Source organism: Lepidothrix coronata, unplaced genomic scaffold (genome assembly GCF_001604755.1).
Source record: "Lepidothrix coronata isolate B3197 unplaced genomic scaffold, Lepidothrix_coronata-1.0 Scaffold24, whole genome shotgun sequence".
Lineage (NCBI taxonomy): Eukaryota > Metazoa > Chordata > Aves > Passeriformes > Pipridae > Lepidothrix > Lepidothrix coronata.
In genome coordinates, this window is record NW_016690204.1 from 5,467,826 (window position 1) to 5,487,882 (window position 20,057).

The window sequence follows — 20,057 nt, forward strand, 5'->3', positions numbered from 1 at the left end:
GCGGCCCCGCCGTGAGGGGAGGGGGGGCGGGCGGGGCCGCCTCACGCCAGGGGCGGGGCCGGGCCGGCGCGAGGCGGCGCACTGCGCACGCGCGCCGCGCCGACGCCCCCGGCACGGGGCTGTGACGGCATAACCAAACCTGCGTTAGCTCCGCCCACCGAGGGTGCCCCGCCTGACGGACGTGCAGACGGACCAATGAGCGCCGGCGTTGCCGTTCGAACCGGCGGTGCCGGGGTGACCGCGGCCAATCGAGCGCCAGGGGCGGGGCGCGGCGGCAGCGCGTTCCCAGGCGCCTCGGCCGTGGCCTCAGTGCGCTCGGGGCGGTGCCGGCGCTCGGAGTGTTTGGGGCCGGCAGAGCTGCGGGTGGGCCCGGCATGGGGGTGAGGTAGGGCCGGCCCGGCGCACGGAGCGAACGCGGCCGGCGGTTGGGACGGCGTGTGCTACGCGGCGCAGGGACGCGGAGCCGGGCGGATGATGGAGGACAAGAAGGAGGAGGGCGAGGCGGAGATCCAGGAGCACGGGCCCGAGCACTGGTTCAGCAAGTGGGAGCGGCAGTGCCTGGCCGAGGCCGAGCAGGAGGAGGCGCTGGCGCCGGAGCTGCAGGACGAGGCGGCGGCGCAGCCCGAGCACAAGCAACAGAAGCTCTGGCACCTCTTCCAGAACTCGGCCACCGCCGTGGCGCAGCTTTACAAGGGTGAGCGCTGCCGAGGGCCCGGTGCGGAGGGGACACGGCGGGGCCGGGCGGGCGGTGGGTTCGGTGCCGGGCCCAGGCAGTGGTTGGGGGTAGGTCGCGGAGCAGCCGCGGAGCCGCCGGGTCGGGGCCGGTCCCGCGGCCGCACAAAGGGGCCGGGGCGACGGTCGGAGCCGCTGCCGGGCCGCGGCCGCGCCGGGAGGCGGCCGGGAAAACAAAATGGCGAGAGGGAGGGGGAGCCGCGGCCGCGGCTCGGACAGCGCCCGGCGCGGCCTCCGGGGCGACTCCTGCGCCTGCCCGGCCCAGCAGCGGGGCCGGGGGTGGGGGATCGGGCCGGAGCGCGGCCGCGGGGTGTCCGGGGGAGTGCGGGCGGCGGGGGCGAGCCCGCAGCCCCGGGGAGGGTGTGGAGGGTGTGGGAGGCCGGGAAGCCCGGCCCTGCCGGCGGCTCCCGACGCCCAGCCCCGGGAAGAGACTCCGACAAAATGGCGAAGAGCGGGGCTCGTTGGGCTCATTGTCCGCCGGGGCGGGGGCGGCCCGGGCGGGCCCCTCCGCGCTGGGGGCACCGCGGGCGCTGCCCCGGCCCAGCCGCCCCCGCCCGCCCCGGCGCCGCTCGGCCCCGATCCGGGGCTGCCTCCGGAAGGTGGAACAAAATGGCGAAACCTAACATGGCCGTTCGGAGCTGGTGCTCCAAAATAAACAGCGTGTGTCCTTCCCTCCCTGCAGACCGGGTGTGCCAGCAGCCGGGGCTCTCCCTCTGGGTCCCCTTCCAGAACGCCGCCACTGCGGTCACCAACCTCTACAAAGGTAAGGGGCTGCCCCCCCCGCCCCGCTGCCCCGGCAGCCCTCCCCGCAGAGCCTCCTGCCCCGGCTTACTCATAAGCAGGGCCTGTTAATGTCTCTTATTCACCCTGATAAAATCTAACCCGAGACTGCTTCCTGAATCTTGCAAGTTTTCCCTGGGCCACTTTAGCTGACGGTAGCTGAATCTTTTCTGTTGCCTCATGTCAGTGACTAATGAACTTAAAACCTGTTTTACTTCGAGACCCTTGAAAAAGGTTGTTTTTAATGTGTATCTGTCACTCGTGAATTCAAGAGAAGCGTGCAATGGCTTATTAAGCAGTACTTAAATTCCCTGCATTTTGTGTATTTCATGGTGCATTAGATGTTGGGATGTCAGTAGAAAACCTGTACTTTTATGGTGAAGCATAAGTTGGGTTTAGTGTTTGTAAAATTCTGCATAGATGTTATGTGACGGGAAAGTTTTATCTTCTTGTGGCAGTGAGGCTTCTTAAGTAAGCCTCCCAGTTTATTTTAAGCACTAGAATGTCATTATGACTGTGTCCAGGGTGGCTCTAAGAAAGCAGTGTTAGCCAGAACTTTGATACGAGTGTGGTCTGCATGTGGCTGTGCTTTTTGTGCTGTTTTACTGTGTGTTTCTGAACTCTGCAGTTCCTTGGGTTGTCACAGGAATTCTTGTCTGCAGGAAGGATCATTCAGTGGTTTTTAGTTTGTTTAAAAGATTGTACCAAAATGATATATGTCAGTGAAGGCTGAAGTTGGCACAGCGTGATTCCTATTGTTACTGCCTTCCATTCCAAGAAAGAAAAACGCTTTAAAGTTCCAAATGGTTGTTTTTCTGGCTTGTAGTTTGATTTTTTTTTTTTGTGAGTCGTGTTTTTTTTTTTTTCTTGTTCTGTACAGCGTTATCTGTGCTTCTACCTGTATGTTCCTTCATTTGCTTCCAGTTTTCCCATTTTGGATTTGCTTTAAGCAGTTGAACTTAACGTGGTTGTCATGGGTGATCAGGTTTATGAGGGATGTGGGACAGAGCAAGGAGGAAATGTAGGTGCATAACCCTCACTGCCAGGGACTTGACTCCTGCAGAAAGTGCTTCTGAGTGCTGTGTGTGGGGGGGTGTGAGCTCCTGTAGAGGGGCAGCACCTCACAGAGCAGGGGAGGTGCTGCCCGAGGGAGTGGGTCACTAGAACATGGTCAGGGACACCAGTCGTTTGAGAATGGTGCTGGAATAGCAGCAGGTAGTGTTAATAAATTGGAATAATTACAGTCTGTCTTTACAAATAGCTTGCTCTCCCTTACAGCATTTTTACTGTGAAGACTTGGGCTGTTTATTTCTGGTTTAAAACATTTGATTACTTGTGCTCTAGGCAAAATGAACCCTGGGTTTTTTGGCAATGATGTGATTAACTGAAGGATGTGCATATGTATGTGGTGATCAGGGAAACTAGAATTTAAGTAGGAGGCTGTCTTTAGTCAGGTGTAATGTAATGCTTCAAAAAGCAGCACCTGAAACAGATCTTTAGGTGCTGAAGTACTTCAGTTCGTCAGAGCTGCCATATTTCAATTTTCAGTTAACTTGCAAGTGGGTAGAAATTTGGTGAGATCATGGTAGAACCAGCTAAACGCTGGCATACCGGGCAAGTCTCTTAATGTGAATTTGCTTTCCTTAGTGAAGGACTTAAAAAAAAAATCTCCTGTTTTTCACATTCTCAGTAATGTTTGTATTTTGGAGGACTCTGTCAAACACTGGAGAAGTATTTGGGGTGGTGAACTGAACACCACAAATGGCCTCTTGCCTTGTCAGCTGGTTTCTGATGTGATAAATGTTCAGATTTTTGAGGCATCATCTTTTTATCAAGAGCAACCCGAGGAATTGTGCATAATGAGAATGCCATGATGTCTTGAGTGTCAGCATTTTTTTTCTGAAAATAATTTAGAAGTTTAATATCAGACCACACTGATGGTCTTAGGTCATGAGTTTCTGCTTGGCTCTGGTGACAGAGGTCACATTAAAGACGCTTGATTGTCTTCTTGATTGCACTAGAGAAGTGAAGGTATGGCTTGTAATGTAGAATTTAGCACTTAAGGCCACAGTGAAAGTTTTAGGTATATATTACAGTAAGACTTCTGAGCCTACAATTTATTTTTATTTTAAAAACTCTGTTTTCTAAATGTTAGTTTTGACATAGTAGTTTCAGAACATACGCAACTTGACGCTTTGCCAGCTAACTTTGTAAACAAAGTAGTCGTAGCTTTTACCATAAAAATCTAATCTCTGCCAGGGTAATGATGCTTGAAATTTCTCTAGGCTACATCAGCAGTCAATGTGTTTGACCTCATACCTAGTTCACAGTTAGCACTTTGTAAAGCATTCTCATACACAAAGAAAGCAGGTTATTGACGTAAAGTCGGGCTCCTGGCCCCAGAAGGACTCTCCTGGTATTTCAGGAAGTGATTAGAGGAATATTATCAGCATCTAAATTGGCTCCAAAGTGTTTGGGTAGCTTTTACTGCAAGTGTATTGGAGTCTAAGCTGCTGTGGAGTATAAAATGGCAGGAGGAATAATCTGTCACGTTGCCATTGCTTTCTCAGGAATTAGCATTTGGAAATATAGCCTTCAAATTACAAAGCAGTATAGGCAAAATGTTCTTAGAGTGCAAAAGAAGTAACATGTTAAGTGTACTTTATGTGTACCTGTACAGCTTATATTCCAAAAGCCTCACAATTTAACTCTGCTCAGTTGAGATGTTTTTCTGTTTTGGTAGGTTGTGTTAGGTTTGAAGTGCTGCTTTTTGACAGTATAGATTTCAGTGCTGTCTTCTGTGGACCATGCAGGGGTGCCTTTAGAATACAACCCTAGGAATAGCATTTAACAGTGATTCTCTTTGGGTTTTTGAGTGTGAGAAAGCTTGATTAGATGTGTATGTCACTATTTGCCTGTAAACCAATATCTTGGGACAGCTGTTTTTAAGGAAACACCTTAATGTTCTGGGAAAATGGCTCTTATGTTGGACTTCATTAGTAAAGCAAGAGTATAAAAAGCTGTTTTAATCAGCTGTGCCATATTTTAAAAAATTCTGTGGAAATCAAGTAAACAAAGTTGGAGTGGATATGTTGATGCCTTTTAATGGAGCAAGAGCACCATAACAGTAATTTTCATGAAACTGAAATAGCTGTTGGCAAAGCTTGATAACAAACCTATGACAAACAAAATGAGCGTAATTGTGGATCAAACAGGATTTGTCCCACCTGTTACTGTGGTCTGAAACTTACTCAAACTAGTAGCCAGAAATACACTTCCTGAAGTTTGAAATCAACTTAATACATGACATTTAAGTCTTTTAGAGGCACAGTTATAGCTGATGTGCACAGGTGACTAAATCAACAGAATGAAATTGCATTTTGTAGTAGGGGTTACTGCAAATAGTGTGTTTAAAGCTTTTTGTATATCAGAATTGCAGTGGGATCTTAAATGGGGAAGGAAACTTTCTCAGCCTTCCTTTGTAAATGGTTTGCCTGACTGAAAGACATTGGGGACACTTCTGTTCTATCTAGTTTCAAAACTATGGGCTATGAATTGCCTCTGCAACTGAAGGTCAGCTGAAACTAGAAGACCTCTGAAGAAGTCTTGAGTTTTCTGACAATTCCTCGCCTATCAGAATGAAGGAAAGCAGTTATTCCTTGTTTTATACGGAGGTTTCCTGTCTCTATTGATGCACTTCAGGAGCATCTAAGTCTGTTTGTTGGTTTAAGTACCTTCCTCAGACTGACAAGCTGTGTGTTTTTAATGTTAATAAACAGTGCTGCAGTGTTGACCCGAAATGTAGTAAATGCTATTAAAGTGGTGCTGGAGTTGCTGTTGACTTTGTGACTCCTCATGTTCTGTTAAGGTTTAATGTGACTCCTGTGCCAGTTGATTTACTAACCCGGCACTGCTGACAGGAAGCCACACCAGTGATGTGCCATGCTGTGTATTGCTGTCTGTAACACACTGAGAGACCTTTTCTCTGTCTTCTTGCAGAAAGTGTGGATGCCCACCAGCGAAGCTTTGATTTAGGAATTCAGATTGGCTATCAGCGGCGGAACAAGGATGTGTTAGCTTGGGTTAAAAAACGCAGAAGAACTATTCGAAGAGAAGACTTGATCAGCTTCCTATGTGGAAAAGTTCCTCCTCCAAGAAATTCTAGAGCTCCCCCAAGACTGACTGTAGTATCCCCTAACCGAGCTACTTCAACAGAAACTAGCTCATCTGTAGAGACTGATTTGCAACCCTTCCGTGAAGCCATAGCTCTGCATGGTAACAGTCATTTTTTCAATACTACTTGGTTAAATTTGGGTGGGGGCTCTTAAAGCATGTCTGGCTCTTGGCATATCATAACGTGTCATGTACCTGGTGTTCCAGCTGAAGGTATCTCCTTCATTCTCTGTGGGAGTTTTTAGGCATAGCCAAATATTTGGAATGAGGAAAAAGCGTTGAATAAAAATGAAGTTTGGATCTGTAATATTCCACAGCTGTGAACTCACCAGTTAAGTATCAACTCTCGGTAGTGTTTTTGAAGCATGGAGAGACTTGACATTCATACCAATGCTAAAGTAAACAGAATTCTTGGAAAATGGTAGTAACGAGTTACATATTAAGATTTGACTACTAGCAAATTTTGGGGGGCTTAGAGAGGGAGTTTGATGTGTGAGGCTTCTGCATCTAGCTCACTCTAGTACCTTTGTTATGCCCTGGATAATAAGGTTCAGCATTCTACTTAAAGTGCTCTGGAAAGGGTATTTCACTTGCACATTGTTGCAATAAGTGAGTCCTGTTCAGAACGTTGTTCTAGCTCACTTTCAGATTTAAGTGTCTTCCAGTGTCAAACTGAATTTCCTTCCTTGCCATCACTAACAAGGTTGGTGGTGTATCTCTTGTCTTTCCAGATATGAATATTCAGTAGCTTATTCTGAACTGGACTGTCACTTAGCAAGTGATAGACAAATGTGTTTTAAATTGCTCGAGCTGAAACTGAGGCAGTTCACCTGTGGGTTTTATGCCTTTTAAAGTTCAAAAGGGTAGCAGATATCTTTAGGTACAAATCATATCAAGCTATCTAGACCATAGATAGACCATATCAAGCTATCTAGAAGTGCAGCCTAATGAAATTTTTACTGTGTCCATATTCTCAGTGGGGGGTAGAATTAATAAGTTAATTAGAGTGGATTCCTGAAAGTGCAGTCTTTGCTCCTGCTATGCTGTGGTGGTTTTTCAAGATACGTAAGCCAGACACTGTTTGTGTCTAGTTGGCAGCCTAATCCTGGTATTTTTGGCTGGTCTGTTGCCATTTAAATCAAGCATGCTTCCACCCAGTCATGTCAGTTTTGGTGGTTTTCCTTTGCATATTGGAAGCTGCCTAGAGAACTCTGTGTACCACTGTTGCCCGTTCAGTAGATCAAGTTGTTTTCATGAGAACAACTGCAGAAGCTGACTCTCACTGTGATAACCAACCTCTTTAAAAAAAAAAAGTTTTCTGAACTAGTTGAATCAAGTGTGCAGTTGGATCTAACTACAAAGGCTCACTCTTAGGTGAGAATAAGCTTAGCAAGACTCACTTCAGCACAGTGGGGGCTCAAGCAGAGTAAACTCAGAGGCATTTTCATTGGTAACATGGCTCTCTTTGTGTCCATGTACTGTTTCCTAGCATCTGCTTTGTACAGAAGTGATTTATGGAAGTCACTTCTCTCTGTAGCATGGGAATCTGAGCCATGATGTATAAAGTCATCCATATTTCATAACCTGATACAGGGTCATGAGGAAGTTCTGTGCTCTGTACTGGCACTGCAGGGACTAGAAATGCCCTCTTCCCCTTCATCAGCTGGTTGACAAGATTACATGTCAGTCTCCTTCTGGATTAGGTTCTCCTGATATCAGTTACAATCTGGTCCTTGACACAAATGCTTTTGTGCTAATCCTTTAGTGACTAGGCTTGTGTTTGGCCTCATAACTGTTTTTAGGTTATTGCCTACAATGTCTGCATTCCTCCAGCTTCTCCCCCTCTTTTCTTTAACATTAAGGAAGTTGTGATTACGCCATCTCCCAAACTCATTTCCCATTTATTGTAGGGCTTCTCAAAACTATGTTTTGATTTTGAATCCTGTGAGAGATCTTCAGCTGTGTGTAGGGCTATGCTTATCTTCCTATTTGTCAGGCTGTTCAAAAGTGCTTTGCTGCTTCTGGGTGTTGTGAGGGAACATGAGAACCTGATGATGGTGAGTAGCAGTCCAGGCAAGTGTTCAGGACTAAGGTTTTGAGGGGAGTTTTTGACTGGCATGTGAAAGAGCGAGGCTTTGTTTTGTGCTGGTAGGCTTCCTGGTGGGAATGGAGTATTTCTTCATTGGTGATGTGAATGGGCTGAATTAGATTTGAGGAATAATGCTAAAACTTTGCTGCCCTCAGCCCTCTTTTAGTGAAGCAGGAGTAGATATGAATGATCTATGATCTATGCACCTAGTGGTGCACTGTGGAAGCAGCGTTGGTGTATTGACTTCTCAGAAATAGGTAGAAATATACATCTAAAGACCATGGCAGCATAATTTTCTGACCATCCTCTTTGATGGGGGAAAATCCCTCTTTTTTTGATCATGTAACTCCTAAATCCCTCATAAGCACATCTGAAAACTTTGACAGAAGCTGTGGTAACAAAGTAGTTAATAATTTAATATTTCCTGGAATATCAAACCCAATTCTAGGTGTGTGCCCTAGACTAAAACTTGAGAAGAGTATCCTTTAGGTATCAGTGCACTGTTTAAACTGTATGCTGCATCTGAAATGTGTTAAAATTGGATTTTTAGCCTTGCCTCTTCTGTCTCCAACCCTGTTACCTCTGACCCATATTATAGCTCTGCAAGGTAGTTAACAACTTTGTTGACAAAAGCTAGGGATTTTGAACCCAGAATTTAATCTTGTGATACTGGTTATCACAATCACCTTGCTTACCTTGTAATCTTTGTACTACAAGGAAACTTGTTCTTCTCTACTGTTCTGCTTTCAAGCCTTTTATGGTAGCTAAAAGCAAAATTATCATGACAAAAAACTAGGAGAATGTTAAAGGGGTATAGGTTCTCACTTCTCTTTCAGCTCCAGTGCTGTTACACTGAAATCTTTAGTGTAACTTCAGGGTACTTGAGAATGAGTTTTTGGAACTAAGAAACCTCTTGAGAGAGTAAACTCTGGTAAACAAAATCTTTGCCCTTAATATCAGCTTTCCATTATTAGTGCGCTGATGGGCAATCTTTGAAATAAAACGTGGCTGGAAACTTGGAACTGTGAATGCTTGAAAAGAAGTTAAAGCCTTTAAGAAAAGCTGTGTAGTTAGTTCAAGGTGATATATGTTTTACTCTGAAGTGCCAAGTAACTTCAAGAACTACACATCTGATGCTTGGTGTTTTAAGATGTGGCAGTAGAAGATAAATACCTCAAATATAGAGTTGGGTTTTTAACTTCAGCAGTCCCTGAACTGTCACTGCAGTCAGTGAAGGTATGGATGTATCTTCACCTGCTCCCTGGATGTGTATTGACATACCCAGTTCTATAAGAGATGGGGTTCAAAGGACAGAATTACTTCAGTCTGAGCTAATAGTCGTAAGACTCCCAAAAGCTGCCTTTGTGCCTGGCTGTAACATACCCAATCTTGAGGTTCTGGTGGCTGTGCAGGCTCATCTTTGAAGTGATGCTTTGGTCCTGTAATGTGGGATGTGCTCCACGTTCACAGCCCATTCTCTCACCATAATGTGAGAAAATGTTATGATGTAAGGAGGGGGAAGAAGCAAGCTTGGAAAGGCAATGCTGAACTGCATTAGACTTAACCAAAATTTGAGTGAATTAGGGAAAAAAATTAGGGCGACAGTTCAGTGAGGGAGTGTTAGTTCTCTTTCTCTTCAGCTTTAATGTTGATGTATATCATCCATGTGATTCACTCTCCTTGGGCAAGGGGAACACTTGCATGTAGAAGTGTGTGGCTTGGCCCCTTAAAAGCCTGATTTTTCCACCAGGCCTTCGTAGTTGCTTCTCAGAATACTAAACTGTAGTTTAAAACATGAGCACTTAGCAGAATATAGAAGCAGCAGTTGGTAGAAGAGGGGATGGGAGAGCAGAGTTCAGATTGGTTTGACATAGTGTAATTTAAAGGTTGTGTGTATATATAGCTGTGATGGAATTGTGCATTGGTATGTGCTGCTAAAACTTGCTCTTTGAGCAGTACTGTGAAAGGGTGGGTATGACATAGGGGAGTGACAAGGATCTCTCTGCATGCCATTTTGTATTTATCTGGGGTTATTAACTAATTCCTGCTTTAGTCACACTTATCTAAGCGTGAATGTTCCTTTTGATACTTCCTGATTAAAACTTCTGGAAAACAATACTATTACTATACTGAGCAGTGGTTACCCAGTATATTATGCTGTGGTAGTGACCTGAATAACTCACTCATTATGGACATGGTTATGGTGCAGATGAAACAGCATTTGCAGGTTGTAAGGCCAGTGTTGATAAACTTGCTAATTTTGAGTTGACAGTTTTAAGTATTTCATACTCCATGAAACATACTTTTAGCCAAGCATTCTAATCACTTGATAGCTTTGGAGAGTACTTAGTTATAAATTAGCTAGTATTGGTCACAATTCTTTCTATACTGTGGCTCTTTTCCATAGAACTATAATAAATGCCTTTAGAATATAGCTGCAGGTATGAGTATTTTGTAAAATTAATTGGCTATGAAATGTCATATTGTTGATGACTGAAAGTTATGACAGGAATGAGAATGTAATAAGTACTGCAAAACATTTCAGATATGCCCTCCACTTCAGTCCTTTCAAATTTAAAAAGGGGGTAAGAGCCATGTGTGCTTTCTTAAAGGCCTCTAGTAATAAGGGAGATGTCCCTGGTAGAAAGGAGTGGGAGACTTCCCAATCATGAGATTGGGAAAGAAGTAAAGACACTTCAGCAGCTGTTTGGATCTCCATCCTCTAGTGTAGACAAAATTGATGTGCCTGTGACTGGGTCTTGTTAATCACAGAAATTTGGGTTGTGAAATGGTGTTTGCTGACAGTCATGTCATCTTACTACTCCCTAGTGTCAGTACTGTTTGCTTTACTGCTTTAAATGGTGAAATGCTTTGGGAAGAGCTCCGAGTCCACTGAAAGCTTAAACTCAGAATAATTCACAGTAAATGGGTTCTCTGAGACTTTCTCTGCATTGCAACAACTTACCAAGAAAAAAAGCAACTGTGGACAGATGTCTTCTCTGCTGACAAAAAGTAGATCTTTTGGGCATTGCAGATTGTCTTCAGAGATGTTGCTTCCTTGAAATGGCATCTCGATATTTGAGTGCACTCTTCCATATTGGCTCGATTACCCAATCCTAAACTGTGGTCTAAATGTTTCATTTGGCAGTTCTGCTGTCCTGGTTGGTGTGCAGTGCTGTGTCATATGTTAACTGCCAGTAACTGATACCAGCTTGTCACCCAGTCTGTTACATACTCAGTAATTACTCTTCCTGGTACTAAATACCTGTATGAGATGCAAGATTAAACTGCACCTCGAAGTCCATGCTGTGATGCAATATCCTTGTGTTCCTATCTCTGTAGAAATTAATTCAAAACTACTCTCCTGCCTTTGACACTAAGTTTGATTGAAGATTTTAACTTCTAATTATCTCCTGAAGGTTGTTTGTGTATTTAAATGTACAGTGATTCATTATTACTTAAATATTAGGATGTTAATGACTGCTTTGGGCATTGCTTGTGAACCTTGGCAGTCTGATTTTGAATATGCTTCAGCATATTAAAGGTGCATCTTTTAACTGGCTGTTGTATCTACTATTTTAAAGAATGCTTGTTACTTGAAAAGGCTCCACTTAAAAACGTAGTTTTTGAGTGATGCCAAAAATGTCTTTCCACATCACAGGTCAGTTTTGGGGTTTATTTGGAATAACTTTTCTCTTACTTGGGCACTAAACATAATGAAAAGGTGTCATGATAAAACTGATTTAGTATGTTGACCATTTGGTTATGGGTTGTATGATATAAACTACTGAAAGTGATGTAAATAGTTTTCTCTAAGTGGAAGTAACAACAGTGAACTTTCATGTTCAAATCAGTTTTGTTTGGACTAGTGATGTGGGGCGAATCTCTGCAATCAGTTTGGATTTGAAATAATGTCACCTTCTGTGCACTGTCAGATTTTTTTCCAGTTTAAATGTACAGGATGAATAAATGTTTTTTCCAATGTATGTCATGACAGTTGAAATTAAACTACTGTTTTCTTTGAATTGTGAAGTGATTTGTTACCTGCCCAAATTAACGCACCTTGGTAGTTTATCCAAGTTATGGTATCTGAATTGGCTTTTTGCTCATACATCCATGTCATCAAGTAGCTGCTTTACTTTCTTTGGTGGATGTATAGAAACTTTTCATAATTGTTTTCAATTTGAGCTTGACCTTAATCCAGAGAGTACTGTCACAAAGCTTGTTTCTGAATTACCTTCTCACAAAAACAGCTTCTGCTGTTTAAATACTTTCTGCCATTGTGAATGAAAGATGATTTTGATATTAATAAAATCTGCAGGGTGCATGTCAGAGTTCAGGCCGTGCTTCTGAGCTGTGTTTGAACACCAAGCAGAGCTGTAAGCAAAAGCTCTAAGAAATCAGCAGTGATTAGTGGCTGTTCCTGCTGGTTGCATAATGCCTGACCTGTGTAAAAGTATTCCCTGTGCTGTTACAAGTTCTAAGCTTTAAATGTCCATTTAATAGAAATGTTCAATAGAGTGGCATTGGTTGGTCTGTTCCATCCTGACTTGTGTATTAACCTGCCATTGCTGCAGATAGTTCTAGAGTTTAGCTTTTAATTGAGGTTTCTGGGGACTGATCTAGTAGCAGATATAGATCTGCTGTTCTTTATCTTCCTGCATGACTCTTGCTTTGGTAGTTTTATTTCTAGGGCCTGTAGGTGTTTTCGTACTTTCCTAATAATACTCAGATTTGAAGGAGTTATGATAGCAAAGATGTTTGTCTTATCTCTGAGCTCCTGTTTATCTACAAATACAGCCTGAATTCCAAATTGACAAGAGTAGTTAGGCTTGCATGTAGCAACCCTTAGTAAACTTATGCTTTGGAATGTCCCACTTTTGCAAAAAGTATAATAGTAACATCACTGAAGATGAAGTTTAAATTAGTATGAAGTTCATGGTATTCTTTTTATGGCTTTGTTTCTCCAAGAAATGAACTTCAGTTTTAATTAAACACTAATAATGTGAACACAAACCGAAGTACTTGCAGGGTACCCATGACAGCGTTTTGGATCAGATCTGTCATAGCAAATTTTTTTGAAAACTCCAGTGGCTGAGGGAGTGAAAGGGAGCAGGGTGGTGGTGTTGAAACAAGACCAAGCCAATTCAGCCTGGAAATGCCTTGGTAAGACTGTGTAACTCTTGGTCTGGTGTGAAGCCTTTGTATTGAAATAGTCTGCTCTTGAGTATATACATGTTTTGAGCATGTCATGCTTATGGAGCTGGTGTTTGCCAGAGTGTGCTGCTACACCCTGGTGTGTAAGCTCGCTTCTAATGTCATAAAAAGCAGTTCTGCCCGTCCCTAGGTTCTTACATGGACTAAAAGCTGAGAAGGCCTGGTCTGGACTTGAAATAAAAACGTGGTACAAACAGTAGGATGAAGTGCCTTTAAGTAGAAGTCGGATAAGTGTCATCCTTTCTGCCACAGGTGGGAAATGCTCTTTCTTTGCTGTGTGACTTTAATGGTGTTTCTCTCTTTCCCCAGGTCTTAGTGGTGCAATGGCTAGTATAAGTGTTCGCTCAAGTACCCCAGGCTCGCCTACTCACGTGAGCAGTGGCTCCAATGCTAGTCGAAGGAGAAATGGACTCCATGATGTTGATTTGAACACTTTCATATCAGAAGAAATGGCACTCCACTTGGACAATGGTGGAACTAGAAAGCGTACCTCAGCCCAGTGTGGCGATGTCATTACAGACTCACCAACTCATAAACGCAACAGAATGATCTAAACTGCAAAAATTTCAAACCCACCATGCTGCTTGAAAGCCACTTGATCCTCAGAGTACTATTGAAAAGGAAACATGAGGCCATCTTTCCATATTCACTGTTTAAGACGAATTCAATAAATGCCATAAAGGAAATTTTAGATATTACATTAGATGCCTCTTGTAACTGCGGCTTTCTTAAACTATATTCTTAGCAGAGGACATCAGATATTGTGTAGTAGTTAGCAAGATCATCATAGGCGAACATGTATCTGTTCCAAGGCTAAAAGTGACCTTACTTGTATTATTAAAGGGAAAGGAAATTTCAGATGTTTATTTGGCTATAGAATGCTTTTTTTTGTCCTTTATTTCCTGCTTTGAGTATTTGCTTAAACAGTATTGCCAGTTTGACTGAAATTGTCTACAACATGACTTGGCATCTTTGTCAAAACTGCAGGCTTCCATTTTTGCAGCACTGTACCATGCACCTAGTTTCTGTATAGTAACAGTGTGCAAGTTATAAATATTGGACTGTACCCTTTTTAGTTTTAAAAGCAGTTGATAATTCTGGTGATTGTGTGATAATGTAAAGAGGTGCTATGATGGTCATGCGATTAATACTTAATATTGAATCAATACAAGGATCTTTATTGGATTCACTTTGTGTGTTCTAGTGCTCTGAAGTAGCAATATTAAACTTTTCCCCGATTAACTTCATAGGCTTTTAAATCAGTTTGAGAAAATATATGTACTTATTGGTATTATCCTCGTGGTAATCATACACAGTGCAGACTGCACCAGTGCTGACCTAAATTTAGAAAAAATGTCCTGTAATTGGAAAATAGGCTTTTCTGTTCAGTATTAGTGAAGGGTAGGTTTTGTGTACACCCATATCCTATTTTACATTTCTTGTGAAGTAATTGCCCATTGCTGGGGAGGGGTGGGAGGAGAGGGAATGTGGGGAATAGTTGGAAAAGGGGTGTGTTCTAACAAGTAAGACTTCTGGTCACATATGGAAACTTGGACTAACTTAGACAAGATTCTGTGCAATGCTCATCCTCTTCGGGAGGGAGCGACATGCAGGTTCTGTGAAGTGCTAAGAAAATAATTTAAAACTGGAAGTTGATTATAAAACTCTGGATAAACATGCCGTAAGGGTGAACTGAAAAGGATAAATGGCTTTCTCTTTGTGTTTAGCTTACATTCATAGGATCGAACTCTGGCTGCCGTAACTTGAGCGTAATCTAAAACTGAACTAGAGATCTGCTGCAAATCCGTTTCTGAGTGGGGAAGGATATATGTCAGTCTCTATATGGAGTGTCTTGACTGGTTCTGTATGTAGATGCAGGAAGCTCTGGCCTTCAGGGCCTCAGCCTCTGCCTAGGAAAAGGATAACACAGGGAGAATGAGAAAATGAAGAGCTCCAAACCTGCACGTTGGGAAGGGGTATTTAGTGAGGTGGTATGCATGCTTTAACTGGAAGCATAGGCTGATTCTTGGATTAAATGTAGCTATGCTGGATTCACAATACTAAAAATTGTGGTTTCCAGCCAAGTTAAGGCACCTTGGGCTCCATGTTAATACACAGCTCTTCAAGATTTTTGCTTATGTGCTTGTAGAGTCAGATCTCTTGCATTATCTTCCCTGTGTGAAGCAGACTTCACTGTAGGTTTGCCCCTTTTTGCCCTGGTATCCTCTCAGCAGTGTCTGTAGTCAAGGCAAGACAGCAATGCTGTGTGAGATACTCTGAATTCAAGGTGCTCCACTAAGAGCATGATTTCCTTGCCTTGTGGTGCTTCCATCACATTTCTTTACATCAGAGTCCTTAAAGATGTCAACAGTTGCACAATACTGTAGTGAGAGGCTCTGTAGTTTATGGACAACTGTAAGAACTGTCCAAAAGGGTAAGAACTGCTCAACCCCCCACCTGTGTTACGTAGCTGAACGTGCACATCACTCAAAGACTCAGTATACATTAATTTCAGTTACTGCTATAACTACAATTCATAAGATTTAGTTTATGTAAGATATTAATACTGCATAAAGCTAGTTTTCATTTGGAGACTGCATTTTCAACAAAGATTTTGGAGATGGTATCTGAATATATCTGTTAGTATTTATTAGACTGTTGGCAGAGGGATTTTTTTTCTGTTCTAAAGAAAAGTCTGGAGTCCTGAACAGAAAGGACACCTGTGAGAGCCATTCTTCAGCTCTTCTGTTTATTTGTTAACTGGCTTGTACAAGTAAGATGCTTTATGCTCTGCAACTTCTAACACACTTTACTCTTACATGTGGTAAAGGTGACACCGTGTTGGTATCAGTTCTGCATATTGAACTGTAGCAGTGCTGCTGGTCTAAGCCCAAAGACACAGAGCCTGGTCAAATTACTTCTCCCCTTCCTTGCAGTGAAACAAACCTTGTTAATGCATTCAAGCATTAATTCAGTCTGGTACCATCTAAAACTAAATTTGTCTGGCTTTTTATTTAATTTGTGCCATTTTTCTTTGAAAGAAAGCAGGCTTAGATATTGAACTGGTTGCGTTAAATTTTTTTTTTTTTGCTTGTACCTTAAATATTTGGCGACTTTTTGATTGTTTTTCATTTAGTCCCAACTAAATGTTGTTTGTTCTTTGACCTCTGCCAGATTGATCGAAAATGCATGTATTCACCTGGTAAACACAAGGAAAACAGGTTGTCTCTTAAAAAAAAAAAAATAAATAAAAAAAAATCCAGTACCTGTTGCTTTGAAGACTTATTTCTTGTGCCAGTGTAGAAAATTGATGTTCTGGAAATAGCTCTCAGCTATTATCCAAGCTGTAGCTCCTGGAGCCAGAAGCAAGTTGATTTTCAGTAAGAAACACTGACTTGAGAACTGTTTAGTTTGGTAAAAATGGTGCTTACTTTTGCTTTCTCCTATGAATCGTAGAGTTGACCGGTCTCTTCTCCATGTACATCCAATCTAACATGAATGTGCGGCAGTTACATAAAGTACATCCTGCACTGAAGCTACTGAGCTTGGCTTGCTTATTAATGAAGTAAGTTTTCAATGTTAAATTTAAATCTATATTACAATAAAGTAATGCAAAAATGATTTTGGCTGAAATTGAAGTCCTGCAGTTAAACTTACTTTCAAATGTGGTTTTACCCAGCTGGAGTAATAGAAACTCTAAGTCATAATAAACCTAATAAAAAAAAAAATACAACTGATCAGGCTGCTTTGTAGTTCTTTAAGTTTCTGAATAAGACTCCATCAGTAACCCTGGAGAAGATGTGGTTAGTGTGAGCTGACAGGCTTCCTTGGTTCTGCAGAGCAGGACTTCCCTTGAGGAATGCAATTTGGTGGCTGTTCAGCTGAGCTTACACACAGGTTTTTTTCCTTTGTCTCTTACTGACTGATGCAGATACAAAGAACTGGGGTGTGCTGTTACATTTGTACAAGATGTTCTGCAATTTAACATCACTAATACTTAGAAAAAGCACCTTAAAGAGATTTAAGTGGCATAGTTTTAGGAAGTTAAGTGGTATTGACTTCAATGGTAGAGCTTTCCAGTCTCTTGCGAAAGACTCTTTGGACTTAAGTGAAATCACGTGCTTTAATTAATTAGCAGCATTTCCTGCTTTATGTGGGTGTCCCTAAACCTGCAAACTATTTCCCACTTGCTGTATCAGCAGGTTTTAGAACTTGATTATGAAGGAAAGCTTTATTTCACAGGGGCTTTTAAGTTAAAAATGTGTCCTTTTAATTACTGTTAACATTTTTTCACTTACTTAGCCAGTGAAATGTTCCAGCAGGGATTTGAAAAGATGCTTAAATGGCTTCTAGAAAACAGCATCTTTCAACTGTTAGCCTAGAGCTAAGCAATATTCTGGCAGAAATGAGGAATGCACGCCTGACTTGTTCTGTGGAGTTCTCTGCATCAGGTGTGGTGGTTTGGGGGAGCCCTGTGGGCTGGTCATTCCAGAGCCTCTGGTTATGCAAGGTCAGGAGGCAGGCCCTGGCACTCAGCAGTAGCTGTGCCTGTCTCCAGGGCTTTCCTTGTCCATGCAGGTAACTCCTGGGGATGGTTTGAGGCCAGGGAGCTCTCAGAGCTCAGGGTGGAACAGCTCTGTGGTCAACACTGGTGCTTTGTGCTGCTGTTCTCTCCCTGTGCCCCATCTCAAACGGGCAGCTCGAGCTCACAGGGGTAGTAGTGAACAATCCAACCAAATTCCCTTCTGTGTAGCATGGAAGCATCATCTAGCCCTGTTTTTATTTTTTAATATAAAAAGTGGAAGCCACGTGTTTCTCAGTGGGTAATGAGAGTCCAGCATTTCCCGTGTGGCTCTGGCCAGTGATGCTGAGCAGTGTCTCTCTGGGTTTTGGAACATCAGGACTGTTCATAAGGGCTGTGTTTTCACTGACCGTGGTGGGATGGGTGGGGAAGTGCATCTGGTGTGAGCCCACTGGGCAGACATTGGTTTATAGAAAATCTTGGACTTCAGCATTAAATGCATTGATCAACTGGTTAAAATAGCATCTAAGATCAGTGGTAATCATGCCTTGTAGTATTTCACCATTGTTCCATCAGATTTATTTTAAGTCTCAAGAAGCTGGTTCTGGATGCTACAGAACAGAGCAATCCTGGGGTCCTGTTTGTGTCATCGTGCTGTAACGCTGTCACATCTTTGCCAGAAAAACTCATGATGCTTTTCCAGCTCTGAAACTCAAGCCACAAGGATTATTTCCAATATTTTGAACATCTAGTGTCCTTTTTACAAAGCATCAAAGCAGAGGATACAAAATGTTTTCATTTAAAGTAGTTGTGCTGAGAACCTTGTGCTGTTTCTCCTGGAGTCCTGATGGGGCACTTCCAGCTCCTGCCCACACAGCCCTGTGTGCCCCTGCTCACAGAACAAGCCAATGCCCACAAGTCCAAAGCTCAGTTTGTTACTTTCCTGTGTATTTTCATTTTTATATTGCTGTTTGAACCTAGCTTTCTTATTTTGAAGTGAATTCCTTGAGTCTCATCTGTGATGCAGTATGCAAGATGAAGAGTAAGGTGGTGAGAAAATAAGTTAGTTCTGCTGTTTAACAGAATAATTACTTGATCTTGTGCAGTTAATAACTCTAATAGTCTATAGTGGGACCTCTTAGCAAAAGGATGATCTTTAGGTCACATTCAACCACAGAAATCTCTGCATCTTTGGAATGTTTTAGGCCAGTCTTGTGGCTATTTTTGATAAAATACCTGCTGTGCTTTTTTGAATATAATTCAAATTTCAAAGCTCTGGGGAGAGAGCTTTGCCACAAGTTGACAACAATGATAGTGCCTTATCTGTTTCCTAAAGCACAGCAGATCACTTTTGTTGAAGACAGCATTAGTTTTCTGAAGCCTGTTTTCCGTTTCTCTCTGAAAGCACCAACAAAAAGAAACTAATTGTTTGTGCTTAGAGGTGAGTGAACTTCTCAGCTAAGGAGGTCCATCTTCTAGAGACTTGTGTTGAATGCCCTGCTAATAATCCAACTGTTTATTCTACTGAGGGAACTATAGTTGATATTTTTTCTTTCATCTCTAAGCTTTTCTGCTGAAAAAACTTGTGCAGTTAAATCTGCTTTTTTGTGGCTATACTGAAAGAGCATCTGTGAACTCCCATGGCAGGCAAGCTTTTTTCTGTTCCCTGGAGAAACTGTTGTCATTAATGTAAATCATTGAAGATGCATTTCTCTCTGCTAAAATGAATTTTCAAGTCTTTGACTTCAGTGATTGCAGTTTTCAGAGTAGGGATGTGCTGAAGATGAATGTTGCAGTTGCAGAGTTGTGTGTGCTGCAGATGACAGTGCAAGGGTGCAACTCATTTGGAGTCTTAGATTATTCATTAAAACCTGATTTGTTTCCATCTGCTTGTCCTGTTAACAGCTTCAGATCTTGCCAAAATTCTAGATGCATTTTCCAAAATACAGACAAGTCATCTGTCCCGTGTAGAAATTTTTCAGGGAAATGGGTTCAACATATTTAAATCCCAACAACTGGGTCTTCAATAGTTTCAACAGAAGAAGGCCTAAGAGTTGCCTCAAAGTCATTTTTGAGGTTGATTTGATCTTTCCTGAGGCAGGACCCACAAGCCTTGTCTGCATCTGGTTTTCTTCCTCCTGTGTGTGACTGTGGCCGGCTCCAGCCTCTTTTGCCCAAGAAGCTTCTCCCTGTGCTGAAATCAGTGTCTCTGGAGGTCCAGGTATTTCTGGTAAGTGCTTGTACCTGATGTGTGGTGTTTCTTTTAAATTAACATAATCTCAGATTCCCCACAGGTCATAGGGCTGGAAATAACTGCAGACTCAAATGGACACAGCCCAGAGCATCCTGTTCTTGGGCCTGCTCTGAGCAGAGATTGGACCAGGTAACCTCCCAGGCCCCCCTTCCACCTGAATTAGTCTAGGATTTGCTCTATACTGACCTTGTCCATGCAGTTTTATCTGTGAGGGGGTAAAGGTACTGCTTGATGCTGCCCAAGCAACACCTGCTGCTCAAAGAGCAACTGACCACAGATGAGAACTTAAG

General features: G+C 42.8%; 1 protein-coding gene across 1 annotated transcript; it reads left to right on the top strand.

Annotated features, from left to right (window-relative positions):
* The first annotated feature begins 291 nt into the window (after positions 1 to 291).
* On the top strand, positions 292 to 16,718 carry CUNH16orf72 (chromosome unknown C16orf72 homolog). Its single transcript, XM_017809023.1, has 4 exons — positions 292 to 694; positions 1,415 to 1,495; positions 5,512 to 5,787; positions 13,301 to 16,718. Exons 1-4 carry the CDS (start codon positions 472 to 474, stop codon positions 13,543 to 13,545), a joined length of 825 nt encoding a protein of 274 aa, XP_017664512.1. The 5' UTR covers positions 292 to 471; the 3' UTR covers positions 13,546 to 16,718.
* The last annotated feature ends 3,339 nt before the right edge of the window (positions 16,719 to 20,057 follow it).